At 39.3% G+C, this 21,895-nt stretch overlaps 1 protein-coding gene across 1 annotated transcript in view; it reads right to left on the bottom strand.

Annotated features, from left to right (window-relative positions):
* Positions 1 to 21,895, bottom strand: part of APP (amyloid beta (A4) precursor protein) — an 83,356-nt gene that overhangs the window by 34,469 nt on the left and 26,992 nt on the right. The window contains exons 5-6 of the mRNA XM_008947980.1: positions 13,923 to 14,051; positions 12,329 to 12,428 (exon numbers count right to left, since the gene is read on the bottom strand). Of these exons, the coding sequence (XP_008946228.1) occupies positions 12,329 to 12,428; positions 13,923 to 14,051 (229 nt within the window). The remainder of the gene's footprint in view (positions 1 to 12,328; positions 12,429 to 13,922; positions 14,052 to 21,895) is intronic.

Genomic DNA, 21,895 nt, shown 5'->3' with positions numbered 1-21,895 from the left:
CTTCAACATATGCATAGGCCTAAAGGAGTTGTACTGATGTAATGCAGTCAGGCTTTAACTAAATTTGAATGTCTGCATCTTGTCAGCTGTATCAATCAAAACTCCCCCAAACTGGTAAATATGAAAACAAGACCTCCTTTGAGGCTTTGCCTTGGTGAATGCTTTGAAACAAAACCAAATCAAAACATAATTTACCTGTACACTTGTATTTATAGTAGAGCCTTTACATAAACTGACAGCATCCTTGTAACCCACAGCCAGGCTGTTGGCACTTCCACAAACTTGATGCAAAGGAACAGACACATTTCACATTCACAAGGCACTTCTATCTCCCCACGAGTCATCTCTACTGAGATGTATTTCAAGTAAGGGTTTATGTAGGGAACTCTAAAATACAAAGTATTAGTCACACAAGTAAGGGTCTTAGAGAGGTAACACAGTTCAAAGAACTTTCTGCACCTGCGATGAATGCAAATTCTACGGAGTCAGAAAGGAAGTGAAGTCACTTGTGCGTCCTGTGAGTTCCATATACACAACTTATTGCAACAAGTAGCATTTCCACCTCTGAGGTGAAAAGAAAGAACATACTAGGAAATACCATGAGTATTTCCTCTAGCCTCTGCCCAAGTCAAAGGAAATTTCAAGCACATGCTTAAATTTAATCACATTGAAATCTGTGCCTTACCACAAAGAGTTAAGCTCTGCTCAATTTCAAGCAGATTGTAATTCTAAGGTGTTTTGCTGAATCAAGAATTATCAGATTAAAATGTTACATACTACTAGGTGTCATAATTATAACATTATCAAGCTGCGAAACACGATTATGTGGTATTCAGTGTTGAACTAATTCATTCATATAGTACAAGTCAAATGCAATTTACAGAGCAACCCTGATGAGAACTTTACTGAAAGTGAGCTGCCTCCTGGAAGGCACGAGAGTGGCTTTGTTGTCTCCATGCTTAGAAGATGATGATAAAAGAACAATATGTTAGATCATTACTGTGAAATACTGTAAATGAGCCCAACTGGCAATGCTCAGATCATATCGACAGAGAAGAGTGACCACTCCACCCTATTTAAACTTTATTCTCTTTTCCTGGTAAGCCTGTGAAATTATGCCACAGGTCTTCTTATCTGGAAACTTCTACAGTGCAATGTGTCTCTCTCAGGGTTAAACTGAGACTGAAAGAGCAAGAATCATGGAAAACAGTATTTCATAGTTCTTATTTTCTGTCCTTCAGAGACATCCCCTGCTAGGGCAAGAGTAAGTAGCAGCAGTAGTTTTGCAGACTTCAGAAATTTCTTACATTTATGAAAATATCATTTAGTAAGGTTGGAAGAAATTTCATCTTCATCTCCCTTCTTCAAGTGCTCAGAAAGTAAAGGTATTATGAAACTGCTAACGGCAGAAATTTTTCCTAGAAGTTAGTAAGAGAATAACCACCCCATAGCATTAGACAAGACCCTGTTGCCTAAGAATTGTACCTTAGAAGAAATATACCTCTGAACTTAAGAATAGCTGCAATATTTAGAACCATGCTAAAATGAACGTACTTCTAATATGTTTTTTAAAAATCACAACTTTAGCACTTCAATTTCTTTTCCATTTCTTGCTGCTTCAGCTCTCTCAGCATATATAGATTTCAGTGTTTCCCAAACCACATCACAAAAACAACCCAAGTGAGTCTCCTCCTGTAAGCAGGTACATGTAATAATGTTTCAGCTAGATCTGCCTTGCAGACTGTTTGTCTTAAATCACAAAAAAACCCAAAGATGTTTAACATGTATAGAAAGCAATTGTCCTTTTGCAGGTAGATCATGTTATAAAAAGTTTTCTGGTAGTAAATGTTCCAAGCCTGAGAAAGCTTGGGAGATCCAATTCAGGAAAACCTTTATTACTATGTCATGATTCATTTCAATAGGACCTAGGTGTCTTTTTCATTAGGGATGGACTTCAACACAAATTTAGTTTTGTACGTGGCTACACGATTGCAGAGAGCTCTGAGCAAAGGTTTATGAGAATTTCCACACCACTTATCAAGGAACCCCCAGGATCATCCTCTCCCATTTTTATGGCCTACTATGAAACTTAGGGTCTTGAAATTTTGTCTAATTTTGTAAGAAGGCTGCTATGACACTCTTTACCTTCAATGAAAGGATATTGTAATTATTACAGACCCTTAGCTACCTGACGTCTACATAAATTAGTTATTAACTAAAATTAAATGTCAACATATGGCTATATATGTGTGCACATTTGCAATTTGTTTTTAATATTTAACAGCCAGTCATCTGATTTATGACTGCATTTCCCCCTCAGTTCAAAGCAGAAGAGTATTAAAGGAAGTTTATGGGATAAAGTCCAAAACCAGAAGCTTGTGTTACCTCTGAAAAAGAGTTATTAAATGGAAATTAAAGACCCTGCTCTTCCCTTTCATAAATTCAAAACTTTTTGTTTATTTCTGTGGTTTCTTTCCCTTCTTTTCACCTCCTCCTCACTCAGTTTAGTTAAATTAACGATACTGTCTCAGGAAACTAATTTATCATTTCCAACTTCAAAAGCTCTGAATTAAAAACGCAAAAAAAATGCTACTTCCATGCTATGGCACTCTTTTTAGGTAAAAATTCTGCATGAAACACTGAGCCCAATCAGTGAGAGAATCTCTCTGTTCTAGCATGTGGAAAGCTGCTCTCCAGTTAAGACGATGGCAACCTAACATCAAGGTAGGCAAGGAATTACTAAAAAATGCTTGGGAAGAAAACTGAATTGAAATTCTACACTGTAAACAACAACATACATTGTATGTCATCATCCTGGTCCACACAGGGCACTGTTACAAATCACCCAGGTTTAAATTTAAACTCCAGATTTAATTCTAAATTAGTGTATCATCAGGTGCTTCAAAATAGTCTGAAGAGTCTAAATTAAACCAAATAAACAGCCTCCACCAATCACCACTGACATTTCTGCCAGATGAATCAGCATTCCTTATTCACCCTCAGTCTTGTAGGAAGTAGAAAAATCCAAGTATTGATTTCATCCGAAATGTAAAGCTTAAAAGTGAAACTGCCCTGACAAAAAAAAGCATTTATATAAAAAAACTGCTATGAAATTTTATTATGTTCTGAAAATAATTACTTAACTAAATTATACATTATTTATTGGTCTTATTTACTGATAAAAATGATTAGATTTGCTAACCTTATTATACACAGTAATACTCAGAACTGTAGCAGAACGTAGAACCACCACTTTCTAAAACCTGAAAAAAGTAATTTACCCATAATTTTCTATAATCATTTCTAAAGGTCAGAGCACAAATAGCACAACAATTTTTGGTGCATACTGAACTCAGAGGCAGCTTGGGATTCACTAAATAATCCATAAAAATAAATAAATCTGTATGACAATTTGTGTCACCCGACTCCCTTGTTGAAAAAAGAACATTTTCAATTTGACTCACTCACACGAGTTTAAATCACAGTTCACCAAAACTGAATTGTGCAGCATCTGCTCCAGTTAAAATATATTTTGCCTATTTATTAACTGCAGCTTTAGCACTTGATAGGCCAAATGTATCCTGTGTTGCCTGAGTATTCTAAAGGGATGCATTTATTGAATTTAAGAAATACATCCATTAAGTGGGATATAATCTGTTCTCATGGCTTTCATGCCATTTTTTATATGCATGGTCCAATAAAAGGAAGCAGAACAGTGAAAGGACTGGAATCCTGCCCAGGTAGCACTATTCAGGACAATATATTTTTCAATTAAATTTGGCATATGAGAATCACATAGCAGGAGAAAGCTGTGCTGATGAAAGGTTGTTTGATTGGTAATCTCACGTGCATGGGAAGCAACTGTGAGATCACTGCAACATTTCCACCAATCCAGCCATTCTGTAAAATCATGTATCCTCAGTAATGTTGCTCCTTTTTTATTCCAATAGTAGGAGCTTGCCTAGCTAGTGTATGTCAGATACTCCTGGCCATAATAACCATCTGTGAATTTTCACTTTGCACATCTGATAAGAAACTTCAGCTTGAGTAAAGCAAAACTTAGCAACATTTGTTGGCATTAGGGGGATATTTAGCCCTGTCCCTCAGGATAACTGCCCATAGTGATGCATTCCAGACTTCAGTGTTTGAATTTTCCTGGATAACAATTCCAGAAAATGCTCTAGGAATGACAACTGACATGCTAGATTCTTAATAGATAGTATATAAAGCTATACTATATAGCTTGTGCAGGCAGTCTGTAACTGGTTCTCACTGGACATTTGCATTTGTTGGCATGTAAGAATTAAGATGATTAATTTGCTTCTTTCACCATTTAACAGTCTATTAAGAACCTGATCTTAGAGTGTATCTCACAACTATGTTTCCAAACAGAAAATTAGGAAAAGAAAATCCATCATCCAACAGCAAGTATGAAGAGGAAGTTATTGTTATGAGTGTCTGTGTTGCCACAATTCTGGGCTGCTTCAGTTACTTGTGGACGCTGAGTTCGTTGACTTAAAATGATTGGAAAATGAAATATTTATGAATTAAATTACGCATGCATTCAGTGCATCAAGAAAATTTTCAGTAATTAAACATAATGACATTTCTGTAAGTGGGCAATGTTTCACTGAGCCAGTGCCTCCCCATCCAAACAGAAGCGATGCATTCAGAAAGTGAAGCTCATCTGAGCTAACCTGCTCTCAGATCATAGCTGCAAGCTGGACAACTGCAACATGCTTTCGATCTTTTGTTATCCATCCAATAAAACAATGATATCTTAAATTTGGCACATAATGAACTAACTTAACAGTCCCTTAAAGTACAACGGTAGAAGCAATTATGAGGAAGGACGAATGAGAAAGGCCAAAAGAAGCCATCCCGCTTCTAAAAACAATAAAATCAGACTTAAAAAAAAATTTAGCACCACGTTTTATCTTACAACTGTAGCCCCACTACCAGCAGAAACAATGCTCTCCAAAATAGAGTTCCTTAGTTAAAAGAAATTCCTAGTCAAATCCACACAGCTCCATCTATCCAATCAAACAAGAAAAAATAGGAAAGAATACAACCAAGCATTAGACAATTACTTAAAGTCCCCTTTTTTTCTGTAATTCTAGGATGAAAATCCCTTGTGGACAAGGTAACCTGTAGATGACCCCATTCCAGAGAGGTATTTAAAAAAAGTCCTGTGGAATGGACACAGTACTAGCCTCAACCCGCTGCCACTGTGAGCCGAGAGCGGTCTCTTGGTCTTAAACTTCCTGTGGGACCTGTGGTGTGGACAATAATTTCCTATTTAAAGAGAAGTGTCTATGAAAAAAAATACTTTGGGCTAGAGTAACAGAAGCGACTTGAAGGATCTACCAATGCAGGACAGAGTGCTCTAGCCATCAGCTCGTGAAGAAAATGAAAGCAACACCTTTAACTTCCTCTGCTAAGGGATGATTTAGAATTAAATGTTTACATACCTAGTGAAATAGCAGCTGCCCAGAAAATTAAAAAACAAGTTTCTTTATAATCTACAAGTCCACAGCTATTATCAGAAGTTCCTTGTTTTCAGTTCTAACACTTGGACCACAAGACCAGATTTCCTTACAGATGCAAGTGAATCAGAACAGTGTTTTTTCAAATCAGAGGAAAAATATTCTCTAAATAAACCTCAAGGCCTTTTTATTCTGATGAAAGTTATAAAAAGCAGATGGCAAGTAAGATGTCAGATATCTTTTCCTGATGAAAAAGCCACCTCAATCCAAAGTAATGTGAAGCCATGTATCCTTTTCACAGGATCTGTAAGATCTGGAAGAAGCTGGCTCTTTTACTGACTGAAGTCATGTTCACAATATTTGAGATCAAAAGAGGGCTTACGCACACAAAAATTAGATTTCATATCTTTTCTGAAGAACATTAATGCCCATGACAAGACACAACAGACCATTTAGCTACAAAAGATGGGGAGGATACAGTATGCTACTAATGAAAGCATTTCAGAACATCAATGTCAGTGAAGTGCATTTACATCTATTTTAATCATCTACTATTCTCTGCGTAATTTTCTATGACAGTTAAATAATCTGGACAGAAAATAAGAGATGCTTAGAAGATGAAAATGCTAGATCTGTTTCCAAGATTTTTTTCCTTCTCTCCTACGCTGCAGCAAAGGACATATTTTACTAGCAGACAGACCCAAGTCTCCAATGTGGAGAAGTAACTGAGGTTCTTCGGTCTACCAAGCTCCTGAAAAGCATGCAGAATTTACAAAGCCTCAGCAACCCCAAACTGACATTCCAGCTGGTAGAATGGGCGGAGCAGTAAGCCCATATGACAGGGCACAGATACACCAGATGGGCTCCTGAAAACTGGAAGGCAGGGTTTACCCTGCACATAACTGCACTACTTCCAGAAAACCTGTTTAATGTTTATTGAGAAATTTCTGTATGGTGTATCATAGCCTGTGCTTGCAGTAGCAAGTCGTGAAGTAGAACAACGCAGTAAATAGAGAACACTGAGACATTTGTCACCAAAATGTACTCCTGGGTGAACCAAAACGCTGCTGCAGACCCAGGAGGATTTACATGGACTGGATTAAGCAGGTCTCTCAAGTGGTTCAAAACTCAACTGTTTTCAGAATGAGCACCACTAATGTCAATTCATCACCTTTGTCTATGCCAGCTCACTCAACTTGGTCTGTCCCAATACAGATAAATCTTTGAGTGCTTATTCATTTACAGATGCCTCAACACCTGTTTTCCTTCACCCGAACAAAAAAAACCAAAAGCATTATAAGCACTCTGACACATGACATTAATTGCATCAAGCAACTGCCACCGGTACTCTGGCCCCTAGTCTAAGAACTGCCAGCCTAGACCTGCTTCCCATGACGCAGACTAGAACTGCCACCTCCATGACCAACAAGCAATTTCATGGATTTTCTAGTGTAATATACCGAAATTGAGTCATAAGGTGACTAACTACTTACTTGATGCAAGCTATATCATTTTCTATGATAACATTCCAATACCCTCAATAACCTTACAACATCCTTTTAATAAGCCATTGACACATTTAATGTATGCCAGCTCCATTATTATTCTGATACTTTAAGATGGCAGCCCAACTTTAAATAACAATGCAGAAATCATAAGCATTGCTTCATGATTTTCAATATTGTTTTGAAGGTAGACTTCTCCCCTTAAGCTAAATCTGAAGACAGAAAGTACAAGGAAGAATTACAGAAAAACAAGACACTGAGAAGTCCCCTTGCAGTCTGAAAGGCATTACTAATTACATATTCTAAACATTACATTTCAAGGGAGAGGATGAAGAAAACAATCACAAAAGAAATGGCACCAAACAGGATAGAGAGAATTTGCTTTTGCAAAGCCCCCAAGGATGTGTTTTGGTTTTGCTACATAAATCCCCAAACCACAGTGGTTGTTGTTTTGGACTGTCAGCCTGCAGCAAGCAGCTAAAGCCCTCAAAACTTCTTAAGAAGGATACCACAGAATGAACAGTGAAACAGCATCCTAATTCAACCCATGGCAAGAAAAGCAGCAAGGCACCTAGAAACAAGAAAGCAACTATTTGTCTTACAGATGCTGAAAGACCAGAACCAGCTGAGGTAGTGTTAACTCTGCCCTCCACAGATGCAGACTGACAGGTACAAGGACCAAACAGCTATAAAAGAGGAGAGGGTTAAAAGAATGCAAGCCTTCAGACATCTTTAGTCTGCAGCTTGTCCTATATTTACATCTTTTTCTAAAAATACTTAAAAAATCTTCACCGGAAGTTGTGAACCATATGTCAAAAGGCAAATCCCTCTTGCTTAAATTTTGTCATGCTAAGCTGTACCACACAAATACTTAAAATAGCACATGACCCACAGCACACTGCATACATTTGAATGCAATCAGTGGTCTGGGGTCTGCTTGTGTTTGTCCTGTCTCTGTATAATGTGTGGCATCCAGAACATGCTGCAGAAGAATGAGATAGGCACAGTGGAACAGAATAATAAAATAACAATAGCTTGATTTTATTTGTCAAGGGACAGATGAAATCGTATTCTCTTACTGCTCATAACTGAACGTTTCAGAGCTTTGCTAGCATACTGCTGTGATAGGTGGTGCTGAATATTTCATCAGTGGTGGGCCAGAAAACGTGGAGTTGAGGACATCACTTTGGAAACAGAGCAGCAAAGAAAATTAAAAATTCAGCTGCCTGCCCATTTGACTGATACACAAAGCTCTGACGTAGCTTCTGATTCAGAAGCTGTGCCTGCTGTGCCACTCCCAATGTAAATTGCCTTTCACATACATGGATAAGCAGTATAATCAAATCAGGATTTAAAGCAGGATGTGCTCAAAGGAACTGCTGATTTCTCTCAAAGCCTGCCATTGCACTCTCTGAACTTTTGCACACATTAAGTAGCATATGAGATTTATCAGAGGAAAAAGGGGAGTACAAATACCAAGGTAACCAAATATAATCTGCTCACCTACAGTGTGCAAATAAATAGCTCTTCCAGGATTTTCTGTGCCACTCTCCTATTCATGGGGCATACTCCTGCCTGCGAGAAACACCACTCAGCATCAAGAACTAGATCAGTTGTGGAGTGACCTGGTTTGTAGCACATTCACACCACTGCCCCTTGAGAAACCATTTGCAGCCGGAATGCCAAATGGTCTCTCCCATACAAATGATCTGCTTATGATTTCCAAACTCTGTCCTAACAGTCATGGTCAGACAGACTTCGATCTGAAACTCGTACACTGATCCATTCTCCTCTACCCTAGCATGAGCAAAAGATAGCCAGCAGTATTCTTCCTTACACATCTGGAATTTGCTGCTACCATAACTGCCTGTCACCCTAATGGGGTGTTTGCACACTACTCACTGGTCAGCTGCCTAGCAAAAACATTCTTACTTCATGTACGTGCTGCTTCCTGCCCTCTGCAGTGCTGTGGGTCTTCCCACGTATCCATCCATGTACTCAAACCAAGGCATCTTCTGTTTAAAGCAACAGACATCAACTGGTGACAAACACCCGCAGGTAAGGACTACAACTCTCACACCCCAACTTCCTGCCTCAGTCTCTGCTGGAGTTCTGAAAATAAACCGAGGTTCTACAAGGCTGCTTTTAGCGTAGAAGCTGGATTTCTCATTTTGGATTCTGCACCTTAAACCTATGGCTGTAAACCTGCCTTTTAAGGTAGCAACTTCAAACATATTCTGTATTTTAAAGGAACTTCAAACGTCCAACTGCTGGATTGCAGTTCATCTGATTACCAAGCATCAATCAAAAAAATTCTTCTAATTTTTGAAGAAAACGTTCTCTATGCAGTTGCTATGCTACAGGAACACCTCTAGATTCTACTTCACATAATTCAAATGCATTGCTCAGCATAAAGACCTCAAAAATAACAGACAGAAATTACAAGTGCACGCCTTATCTTCAGGCACATACACTTTCCAATGCCAGAACATGACCTGCTTCTCCTGGATGAGCTGTCACAGTGGACTGTCAGGAAGACATAAGGGAAACTTTAATGCATTTCTAGTTTAGTCAAAAAAAAAAAAAAAAAAAAAATCACAAGGCCCAAGATTCAAATTTGTCAACAGCTAATAATAGAGAAACTGTGCAAAATAGAATGTAATATTTCTAACAGTGAGAAAATCTAGGAAAAAACAGCACCTTATTAGATATTATGAATGAAATCCATGATACAAATTCACAGGGAACTGGATCTCATTTATTGTGCTGCTCACAGAACTACTTGTTCAATTTAGGGAAAAACTACCTTTGTCAGAGCTGTCTCTTTTAAAGCAAAGATTATTCATTGCTCAAGGTGAAAACTGTTCAAGAAGAACTCTGCAGTAAAGCGTGAACTAGAAATAAAAGGTATAAGGAACAAAAAACCTGAACTAAAATATTAGCCATCTAACTTGCATCCCTTGCTAAGAGAAGAACTGTTTTCAACTGTGCCATTTATTATTCAGACACTGTGTGCGACATGTTCTTACCTAGGTTATTTTTCAACTTTTTCACTGACTCAGACTTTCTAACTCAATGGTTCTAAAAACGATATTTAATGAAACATTTGTCTTTTTAATGAGAGTTGTAATATTTCTTGGGAACGTTACAAAGTGCATTTTTATTAGTATTTTACTTCACCAATTCTGCAGCTGTAATAGGTTTCTTTTTACGTGGGTTTAGGAGTAGTACAGAGACTAAGAATTTCAATAATTTCAGAACAGAACTTGAAACAGACCGACCACTGCTCAAACCTAGGAGGATACCATCTCCTTTAACAGATGTGAATGACCTCAACAAACTATCATTAAGATAAATATGTAAAACAAAGTATATAGTCACTGTTAGGAACAAGAAGAATGTTGACACTGAAAGAGAAAAGCTTTCTTCTCATTAATGAACACTATTTTACTATTTATTAATAGAGAACACCCATCACTCATCTAGTGCACAGCTCAGCCCTGACCCTTAATAGTAGTGCAGCCCAGGTCTGATAGTGCTTTAATATTTACTGCCTAGTAACTCCTCGCATGACCACTTTCTTTTCACAGCTTTAAACTTCACAATGCTTTGAGGAGTTTTTAGTATATCCAAATCCACAAAAAATATCAAGGTAGGGGTACTCAAGAGACTGTGACAGACTTTTTCTTCGAGATACCTTAGCTTCTCTCATCTTATTAGGAAATAATTTCCTACTAATTTTAGGCTCCTTTCCTCCCCAAAACTAGTATTACCTTTGAGATTTGAGATTGAACCACTTAGGAGTTAATAGTGTTTTGCTCCCATGTCAATTCAAAGCCTCTAAAATTCCCATTCTATTTCAGTATTTAGGAGGCAGAAGAAAATTTAGAAGAATGTCCTCATCAAGCAGCATTAACATTACCAAGAATAGAAGAGGTAGAAAGTTCAAGCAAAAAACCCACGAGAATAATAGTGGTGGTGCACGACAAAAGCAAACTGAGCATCCTGAAGACCTACCAGCATCACCGCCTCCTTCGCTGCAGAAACGATATGCTTCCAAATGATCAATAAAGTGTGGTGTATGGGTGTCCCCCCACCCCCAAATGACTTTCTACAGCAGCAGACTGAGACTGTTGATTGTGCCTTGGAATTGTGGAGCACAGAAACACACGGTGAAGGGTAATTACTAATTCATCTGTCTTTTTGCTTCCCCCCAGCCCCTTCCCCAACTTCCTGGTCTCATGCCCAGTCCTCTCAAGCTACTTTGGAAGTAGAAGCACATGTTCCTAACCTGTGCTTTGGGCAAACAATCCACCATGACTCCTCGTCCACCCTTTCCCTGTGTCCTAGCTGTATCCTACTCCTTACTGCAACGGCTCACCTCCATCTCTTTTGTTTTAAAGAAATCGGTAACTTATTTAGTCAGCTGAAGCTGGTTATTCGTCACACTGATTTATTAACTGCCATTCGGTAGAGTATTACATCTAGTGACAAAAGCTGTTCCAAAGGCAGTGATGATTCCATCTCTGGCTTTTGCATTCAACCATATATTTTTTTTCTTAAAGAAGCACATTGGCAACATTATGTCTGGAGCCCTGGCTGTATAAGAAATTAATAGAGGCTGAGTGAAGTTGCCTTGCTGCAACAGGAGCATGGCGCAGAGCCCAGGTGCTGTGACAGAGATCTCTGCTGCAGCAATGCCACAAGCCAACACCAGGAACCTGAATGGGAGGAAAGACCATTCTCCCTCACAGCTATCTGCTGTGACAGCACTCAAGGAAGATGCAAACATGGGACAGTACATGCACTGGAAAAAAACAAGAGAGGAGACACCCATTTCACCAAATAACTAAGACCTAAATGCATCATAAGTGAGATACTGCCAAGCTGCACTTAGCAATTCCTACTTGATACTTAACACTTGTCTTGCATGCTTGAGTCTGCAACTGATTTTTTAGCTGTGGGATTTTCAAACTGTCTACATCAGATAATGTAAACTTACCATGGAAATTAATTAATCCAAACCCAGGAAGGATTTACTAAATCTCCTTGTCAATAGCTACATCCTTGCAGCATGGAGGATCCAAAAGTAAATTAAAATATTTTGGGGAAGACATTTACAACAATACGATGATGATACAGTTGCACAGGATATACAGGATTTGTCTTTGAAATATTAATTATAATTTGATTTTTATAAATCAAGAAAATTGGCAAGTTTATGCTCCTATTTTGAGCTGGAACGGTGTATCAATAGAAGATGTTGTATTTCAGCTTTTGGTGGTAATTCCTTATCACAAAAATATTTCCCTTTTTCTACATTAATAGTTTGCATACCAACTTCATCCTGGATCTCCTCTGCCACAGCAGGCACATTGTAGAGGAAGGAGAGAGACTGGTTCATGCGCTCATATATCACACGCAGATGTGTCATAACCTGTGGAAATGAAAGTATTTTAAGGAGGGGAATATTACTGTTAATTTGACATTACCACAGATTTCAGTGGTGATAGACAGCAAGCCAGGTAAATGATTTCAGTATGCTCTATGTACTGAAACTGTCAAGTCAATTGCAAAATTCACCTCTCTCTTCTAGCTACTACAAAAATAGTGTTCTAGATGCTCTTCTATAGCAACTACCTGAAATCCCATGGGAATGCAGTAATTTGCATTACTTTAAATTGTAGGGGTTGATATTTGCTGTGGGGCAGAGCATGTACACAAGCAGCTATTGTAGCAGAAATCCACAGCCTAGTTACCCGTTAACAATACGTACATTTGTCCACACCTGTAAGTTTTCACATAACATGCAAACCAAGTGAGGCACAATGATTGCTGCATCAAATTGTTTTAGCTGTTAGTTTGGTTGGTTGTTGTTGTTGTTTTTTTTTTTTTTTAAATTTATCCTAATAAAGAAATGGTTCTCTCTGATAAAATCTTCAGTTTTCTTGGAAAAAACATTTGCAAGCATCTTCAGCTGAAAACGAAAATATTTCCACCCAGAAGCGTTACTGCATTGTCTCATGTGATTACAACTCTGTTGCCTCAGGTTCTGCACACTGCTATGGGTTGAATCCAAACATCTTATGATAGATGCCCCCCCCCAGGGTACTCTCCACAAGTATCATCTCTCTTCAGTAGAGAGGGAAATTGAGGTGTATCTTAGGAGACTTAGAAGACTGATAGGGCAATTATGTCTAAAAAGGAAAATTAGTTGCAGGTGGCAATTTTAATGAAACCACCATATGATTTCTTCAAATCCAAAATATAGTCCCTACAGTTTTAATTGCTGTTCAGAAAGACAGCTACACCTCCTTCTTTTTTTTTTTTTTTGCTTTCTCACCCTCCATAATTTATGAAGACAACATAAAAGCTGTTCCAAGATGTACACATTGAGGACTGCAGTAATATTCAGCAGTTAAAATGCCATGAACTGCAGTACCTATTTTAAAAGAACATGTTAAACTTGAGTGTGTCGCAGTAATTGCATTTATAGACAGTACTGGTATCTCTGCAATGACTACAGAAAGGTTGACAGCACATGGTTACACCACTTTTAGTTCTGCTGCTTCAGCCGAGGGAAGTACAACCTTGTATGACTGCTAAATCTATTACTGAGGTATTATATTTACTAAAGCTCTTCTAAAGTCTCTGGGTGTTAACACTTTTGAGGGACTCCTCAGGAAATGCCCACAATTGACTGTCCGGACAGATTGAAATACTGTTTTTCAGATCTTCTCAGAAAATACATTTTATCCACCGTACTCCTACTTCACTTTGCCTTAACCATCTGCCAGAAAGCAGATTTTTTTTATTGCATGTAAAGCTGTCCACAGAAAGGAGTCAAGTATTTTTCTAAAAAAACAGGTTGACAGAAACTTCACAATGGCTATGAACAAACGTGATCCCTTCAACCCTCCATGGGGATTACCTGAGATCTGATTTGGGCAGCTTTCTTTGGGTCTACCATGCGGACATGTTCGAAATGTTTGAGAGTATGCTGTCTGTCTTTCTGCTCAGCACGCACGTACTTCTTCAGCATGTTGAACACATGACGAGGCTACAGGGAAGAAACAGGATAAAAAAATAAGTTTAGAACAACACATGTCTTGTGCCACCTTAGTATGCAAGTTTTAATGGACACACAGCATTGGTTTCTTTTGGGTTTTGCTTTCATTCTCTCCATCTACTTCTCTGGTTCACCAACTCAGGAAGTCGCCATGATCCAAGCTCCCAGTGTTGCAGCCTTCACCACCACCAGACAAATTCTGCCCACAAGATCCCCAGAAATCTGGACTCCACTGTCAGCATTTCAAAGATGCCCCATAAATGCTCTGCTATGATAAACACTCAACTAGTATCAACACCTGTCAACCACGGTTAAACTTTAGAAACAAAAAAGATGACAAGTGGTACGTTTTGTCAACATTACACTGAATGTACACATTCAGATTAAAATCAGGCAGTAATTTGCCCGACAGCTGCACAGAAGACCATGTGAAAGCACTACTCCAAGCCAAGCAACAATCACTGTACTTGACTGCAAAACTTAAGAACCCCCTCAAGACATCACCACTGCTATGCCATCAGAGAGAAAAGAAAGAGGGAAGGAAGCACTGAGCTTACAGTACAGAAAGCACATGTAATGGAAAAGCTGGAAGATAAAAGGGCCACCTAACTTGGTTCTTTTGAAGGTACTCAGCTTACGTGCCAGATTGCGATAAAAATCTTAGTCTATGTATGTATTGCAGGTGATTTCAATTAGCAAAACCTATTAAATATATGCCTTAAGGCATATAATTGGATGCAAAGGAAAGGTCTGTAGCTGAAGGGAACAAGAAAATACATACACAGACTGATGACAGAGTAGTGAAGACTAGGAAATGGCTATTTCCACATACTTTCCTACTCTGTAAAATAATACAATGCCAAAACCAGGAACTGTTCTCTAGCATTCAGCTAAGAATCCACTTTTTAACTCAGTGTTTATGAAGGATTCTGGAAACCCCCTCCCACTAAACCTGCTTGTGCTGTTGTGCTTGTGCATCCTCCCTGTGGCTGCCGAGGAATGAAAAGTGTGAAGCTGAGGTGGATGAAAAGAAAGGGAAAGGTGACTTCACTGTGCAGTAGATTAAGGAATGCGCAGAAGTGGCGAACAGCTCATCTAGGCATTGGCAGTGATACAGGGAAGAGGGTGGGGACGTGGCAAAATAAGTATCAGAGGCTCCATGTGCAGCCTTCTGAAGCACAAAGAACTGTGGGTGAAGCTGAAGTTTTAAGAAGATTTAAAGTCATGGACAAATATAGACTTAGACTAATTTAACATTTACACAAGAAAGGAATACTAAGCCACAAAGCACAAAGATTTAAGAATCTTCTTCAGCTTAAGAAAAGCAACACATTTAAAAATGTCTGAGGAAAGTAAACTAAAGGTTATTTGAAGATTTCTCAAACAAAAATAGAGAGATGTGAAGTCATTCCCTGCCAGAGGATTAAACTTAGCGGCCCCATGACTGAAAATTCATTCATGAGGAAAATAACCTCAAGCCCCAAAGCTGAGCACCCAGGGATGAAGCTGTGAGGCAGTCTGGACAAGTGCTGGGAAGTCTTTGTCACAACAATGTGGTAATGGCCAAAGAAACTGAAATTCCAACTGTAAAGCTTTATAGAAACAAAGCTAGAAGACCAGAAAGTTTAACAACAAAAAAATTTAGAAGACACAAAATATCATTACCTTTCCTGACAATTCAGCCTTCCCTGCTCCCAAAACAGCAAGTTTGGGAAGACTAGAGAGAAGAGGATTTTTATTTCTTCAGGAGATATTCCAACTGAAGTGTCACGTCTAACACCAGCAGGGCATAGTCTTTCCTTTCCCTTAGTGTGTTTGTATTCACTGCAGTATGTCAGTGAAACTTTTATATTGAGTCACAGATAGATTTGTTGATAGGATAACAATCTTGAAGATACCTGTCAAGTACCACTAACAGGAGTAGTCACTTGGGTAAACTGGCATCCCATCTTCAGTGACTTCTCTAACATTGAGAAGTGTTGCAAACTGATCACTATAAAGGAGAAATGGACATGCATACCTCCAGCATGTGTGGCAAAAAAAAAACTCCCTGTGATGGCAGCAGAAAACCATAATTCAAGTTTAGGACAACGTATAAAGAATACTAAGCGGAAGATACTTCCTTACAGGGGCAGAGACTGCTTTTCCTCAAGCAAAGAAAAAAGCACACTAGAAACTCACTGTATGTGGGTATACAAGTCTAGGGAGTTCCAATATTTTATTTTTAAAACTAGCTAAGTGCATTTTAACCCTGATGGTCAGTATTGATCTAGTGATTGCACATTGCCTAAAAGCTTGTGACACTGTGTGTGACACTTGTGACACAACAACAAGTGATTCAAAGCTCTAGAAAACATGTCCTGCCTCAACTGCTAAGGTAACATAGTGGCTTATTTCCACTCTGATCATAAAAAACCCAAAGGAGGTGGTATCCCCCAAACATGTGACATGCACTAAACCAGCTCTGTTTCCTTGCTGGGAGTCCCTGTCACACTGGATCAGGTCAGACCTCCAACCTTGCCAACAACTTTGCAATGCTACTGCCACATGGCGCCAGGGATGTGGCTGAAGGTGAAGCTGCCAGACCTGGTGACAGGCAACAACAGCTCTCCACTGGGCTCTGCATACCTGACTGTGGTGGTTACCACAAACAAGGACCAAGTTTTATAGTGGAATGTAACTTAGTAATAATAACAAAAAAACTTGACCATTTTCTCCTCAATACCTAGACCTACAGATCTACTGCTTGCAGAGTTTTGGCAAATTTCAAGATCAGCAAAAGTACCTTGACCCAAATCTCACCTCTGTATTGTATTTCATAAACATTTTCTTTTAAATGCCATTATTGAGTGAACTGGTTCTGCTTAAAAATCCCACCCACGCAGGCACTTTTTGCAGAGATACTTTCCTCAGGATTCACTCCCAAATCTAGTATACTGAGCAGCGATATGAACTCTGGTGATGGTAGAGCAGAGGGGCCACAATGAATGGTCAAGGACAGAGGTGAGGAAAGGCTTCACAGGCTGAGGAGAAGCTGTCAGACCCTGAGTCTGAAGCTATTATATCCACAGCCTTCTATTACTTCAACCCTTGGCAGGAACCTTCAGGTTAAATTATAAATGAAAGTGGTGCTATTATCAGCTAAATTAAGTACCCTAGGCCTCAGCTCTGACATTGTCTATGGCAGAAGAACAAACAGATTACATGTCTCAGGGTCAGGCTGGCACTACTTGCTCTTCATAAAATAACGTACCAATGGCCCAACTTCATTAAGAAATCCTAGATTTAGCATTTGAAATCCTGTTGTGTGTTTTGCCAGGGAAAACTCAGTGTGCTCACATCCGTAGTCACCTTAACAAAAAACATCTCAGAGAATAAATAACTTTTATTAGCCACCAGGGGCTACCTAAGCCCCGTGAAATAATTCCACTATTTTCAGTCTTACTGTGAAAACGACCATGATACTCCAAACAGAACTTCTGTTATTCCCATGTTGTTAGTTACCCTGGCTGACACTGGTGGTGACTGTCATTTATCCAGTGACAGGACCCAGCACCAAATTAAGAAGGCACATGATTTCATTAGTAATGCTGTTTAGTTAGGAATCATATTGGCTAATGAGCCCTCCAAAACCCTGGACTGGCTGGCAAGAAGCTGAAGTCCACAGTCCTATGGCAGACACTCACTATTTGGACAAATGCTGCGGGCAATGCAGGGTGAAGCCATGTTCACAGACCTTTCACAAGCTATCGTGACAGGCCAACAGAAGTACTCGTGTCTGTGGGTATTTTAGTTGTTAATTTAAAATCCTGTTAATGCTGGAGGATGTTGTCAAAGTATTATGTTGTATAGGTTTTGTGAGTGTGTTGGGACTCGCAGGTGTTCAGTTCGCTCGGGACAACGTAGACAGGTTCACAGACTATGTGTGCAGTCTACGGAGTCTACCCAGGCTGACAACACACCATTAAAAAGCTAATTTTCTGCCTAAAATTGTAGAGACTATGCCTTTTCTCTTACGTGGAAAACAATTCTTTTTATGAAAAACAAACAAAAATAATTTAAATATATATATATATGCACCAGGGCAGAGTTAAGGACCTGTACTGCACCCCCCTGGTTTGAAAGCTTAACCCGGCAGTCCTGACAACTGGTTATCAGGTTTCCAGCTGTACAAAGCAGAGGCCCAAATGAAGAAGAACATGTTGATGGCTCCTTGGCTACCTGGTGGCAAGTTCCAGCCTCACTGGCTCTGTAATAGAGTGCCTTTACTGCAGGTGGCATCAGCATCGAGGTACGGTCACTGCCATAAAGGAATCAATATATGACATCTAAAATGCCTGAAAACCAGTTTCTAGCAAGTAAGTATGCATATATATATAAATATGAATACACATGTATGCAGATGCTTCCCCACAGACTCTACACTGATCCTAGGCTACTGATTTAGATTTTAAAGTAGCGATGAAAGAGTGCAATTTCATTCAGCTTGGAAAATGGCAACATCAGATGTTGTTTGGATTGCTACAAATATAACTTACACTCTCCTCACGGAAATCCAAAATACTTACTACAGAGAAACAACTTAAAAATCATATTAAAGCACTTCTGTGTATTTAAAATAGAACTTCCTGGCTCTATGCCAGGGAAATTCTATGTGAAATTGTGAGCTGGAATGTCATTTTGATCAAAATTCTCTCTAAATCAGAGAGGAAAGTTTCACAATGATGTATTATGCTATTTAATCTTGCCTTTAGAGAAAAATCAATCACCAGTCCTTTCTGATTATTCCTTTTGAAATGTGTAACAATTGCTCCTTTTCATTCACTTATTAGGAAAACCTTGTATACCATATTAGGTATATATTTTATCAGTTCTATTACTAACTTGTGGGTCATGTCTGACATGGGAGCAGTATTTAGTTTTAGGAACATTCAAGAAAGGCTGGCTAAGATGAATGCAAGACTTTCACTCATGGGTAAGACACAACTGAACCCCCATTCAGCCACCATTCATGAGGAGTTTTAGGATGCCTTCTCATAATTTCTGCTAATTTTAAAGAAAACACAGAATCATACAATAGGATTGTAGAATCACAGAATCATTAAGGTTGGAAAAGACTTCCAAGATCATCAGGTCCAGCCATCAACCCAACACTGCCATGGCCAGTAAACCATGCCCCAAAGTGCCATATCTATATGGTTTCTGAACACCTCCAGGGATGGTGACTCCAGCACCTCTCTGGGCAGCCTGTTCCAATGCCTCACCATTCCTTCAGTGAAGAAATTCTTCCCACTATGCAATCTAAACCTCCCCTGGCACAGCATAAACCCATTTCCTCTCATCCTATTGCTAATTACTTTGGAGAAGAGATCAAGTGTGTTACCTCACACATGACAAATGTATGGCTATAGTGGTACTCAAAAATCCTCTTTGCCTACCCTCCCAAGGACTTTTTCCTGGGACACAATAAAATGAAAACATTCTTTGATTCCATCTCATTGTTTGCTTTGCAAGGTTTGAACTTAACTCAACTTTGACAAATTAAGACAAATTTTGTTTCTGCTCACTCTTTTAAAACTCTGCATTTTAGGTATCATGAAGCTGCCAGGGTTTTGCAGAACTTAATACCCATTTGGAATTGCCTTTTTTGTCTTTAGCTGGCTCATACAAAAACACGGCAAGCCTAGGTGTATGACTATACCATATGCTCAAGCCCACAGACCAGGGAAAAACAAAAACAATCTGGTTTTATTCACACAAAAGCCTCAGAAGCTGCTGTGTTAGGCGACCATATTTCTTAAGTCTGACTTCGTTTAAAAGCAGAGCTGAAATCCAAGCTATTTCACAAAATGCTACGAAATTAAGTGTATGTGAGAAATTCCACAGCTGTAAGTTTACGGGTTTGGAGGAGCAGAACTAAAGGGTGGAGTATGAGTGCTGGGCTGCTCTTTCCTGCTGCACAGGAGGATCTTTATCACTAGATCAGCAGCAGCACTTTGGCCTGCCTCCAACTGCATATTTCCACAGCAACCTCCTTGGACTCAGGAAAGGCTTCGAGTTTCCTGAAGGCAGAGGCACTGAGTAAGGGCCCCTCTGCAGATCTTTCCTCTGTGCCCAAACAGCCAAACTCAACTAGTTCTAGCCTGTCCTGTGCTCTCTCCACATGAACAGACACTGCTCCCATAGAACAAGACGCAACAGAGCAAAATCTGAAGGGAACAAAAGAATCAAAACATATGGAAAAATGTTCAGAACTGTTGATGTACGTACTAGGGTTGATCTTAATTGTCCTGCTCTGCTCAGCAATAACTTACATTTCAGTAAAATAATGCCAAATTAGAAAAGAAGCATTTTAAACTGATTTAAAACCTGTTTTAATGATTACCTGCTCATTTTAATGTATGCACAAAGCAAGGAGGTTTAATTAATTACCTTTCAAAGTTTTCCTGTATGTTTTCTTGCTCTGAAACCCTTTATTTCACCACTGGGAGTTAGAATTCTTTCCTGCTCCTCTTAGTCCCCCACCACTAGCTTCCCACAGAGAATGTGTCATTCTTATCAACAAAGATTAAACAGGGAGACATAAATCCAGCAAAATTTGACATGCACGTGAAAGAGGGAATATAGGCAAATTACAGAATCAGTCTGCTCGCAGACAGTGATGGATCTGAATTCCTCCATTTAACTTGTAAAATGAAGGGGAAAATTTCCTACTGTTTTAAAAACTAGAGACATATTGGTTCCAGCTGCCACTGATCCTCCTGTTCTGTAGTAAGGCCATCAAGCAGGATGAAACAATTCAGTATTTTGACACTGGATACTGAACAGCTGCACCCCATTTTCAAATGCAACAAAATACAGCAGCACAGCTAAGCTGCACCAGGAATTGGGGATGAGGATCACATTTTAAGTTTCTTTGCAGTCTGTATGATAGAACTTCTGAGAACAGAACAGTACAAATACCTGGTTTTGGTCATATTTATTTTTCTAGTAGACCCTGAAGCAATGCAATTTCACCTCTGTATGCTCTTTGCCTCCCCTGCTGCCCAGAGTAGTCCTCTGGAGCACACCTGACACTGGCATCGGGCAACCACCTGCAGAACACCCAAAGGAAACCTGCAGTTAAAAATTTTGGTCTAGTACTGAAGCTATTCAGAAAGGATTCCCAAACTTTGGTAGTTTTAGGTAGAATGGCACTGAAAACATCTGATTTTCTAGGCATGTCCAAGAACATAACGACTACCCTACTAGCCCAGACTGAAGATTCCCCATGTACTATATCTTGCCATCCTACAAGTAAAGCCTTCTTCAAAAGAGCAAGTAAATGATGATACTCCTCCACAACAGCCTTCCAGATTCTCCCTGCTCAGAGCTCAAGGACTTCCAGGCCAGAGGAATTGTCTCTTCAGCTCCCCTGAAAAGCCTACTGCTTGAGCACAAGCACCGTGTAATCTGGAGACAGAGCTCCCAGTGGACCAGGATCTGGTCACTCACTGAGAACTGTGCCTCACATCCATGGTCAGTCTGATGACACCAGGAGTGCCAGACCCACTGTATTCCTATGATAATGCATCTGCAGGCAAAGACTGCTCATGGATTTCTAGACACCCAAGAAAATGAAATCCTGCTGCTTCAACTAGTCTGTTAGGAAAAAAAAAAAAAACCAAACAAAACAACAAACCAAAAAAAAAAAAAACCCTTTGGAACTGTTCAAGCTGTTCAAATTCAAGTACAAGGCAATATGTCCAAGTGATTAAACAGCACATGGAAAATGTTTTTTTTGTACACGCACACACACAGATCCATAAACACACCAGAGCTACAGTGACCCTCCT

Source organism: Merops nubicus, unplaced genomic scaffold (genome assembly GCF_000691845.1).
Source record: "Merops nubicus isolate BGI_N331 unplaced genomic scaffold, ASM69184v1 scaffold23889, whole genome shotgun sequence".
Lineage (NCBI taxonomy): Eukaryota > Metazoa > Chordata > Aves > Coraciiformes > Meropidae > Merops > Merops nubicus.
Note: the sequence above shows the minus strand (reverse complement) of the source record. Positions and strands in the feature narration are given on the sequence as shown.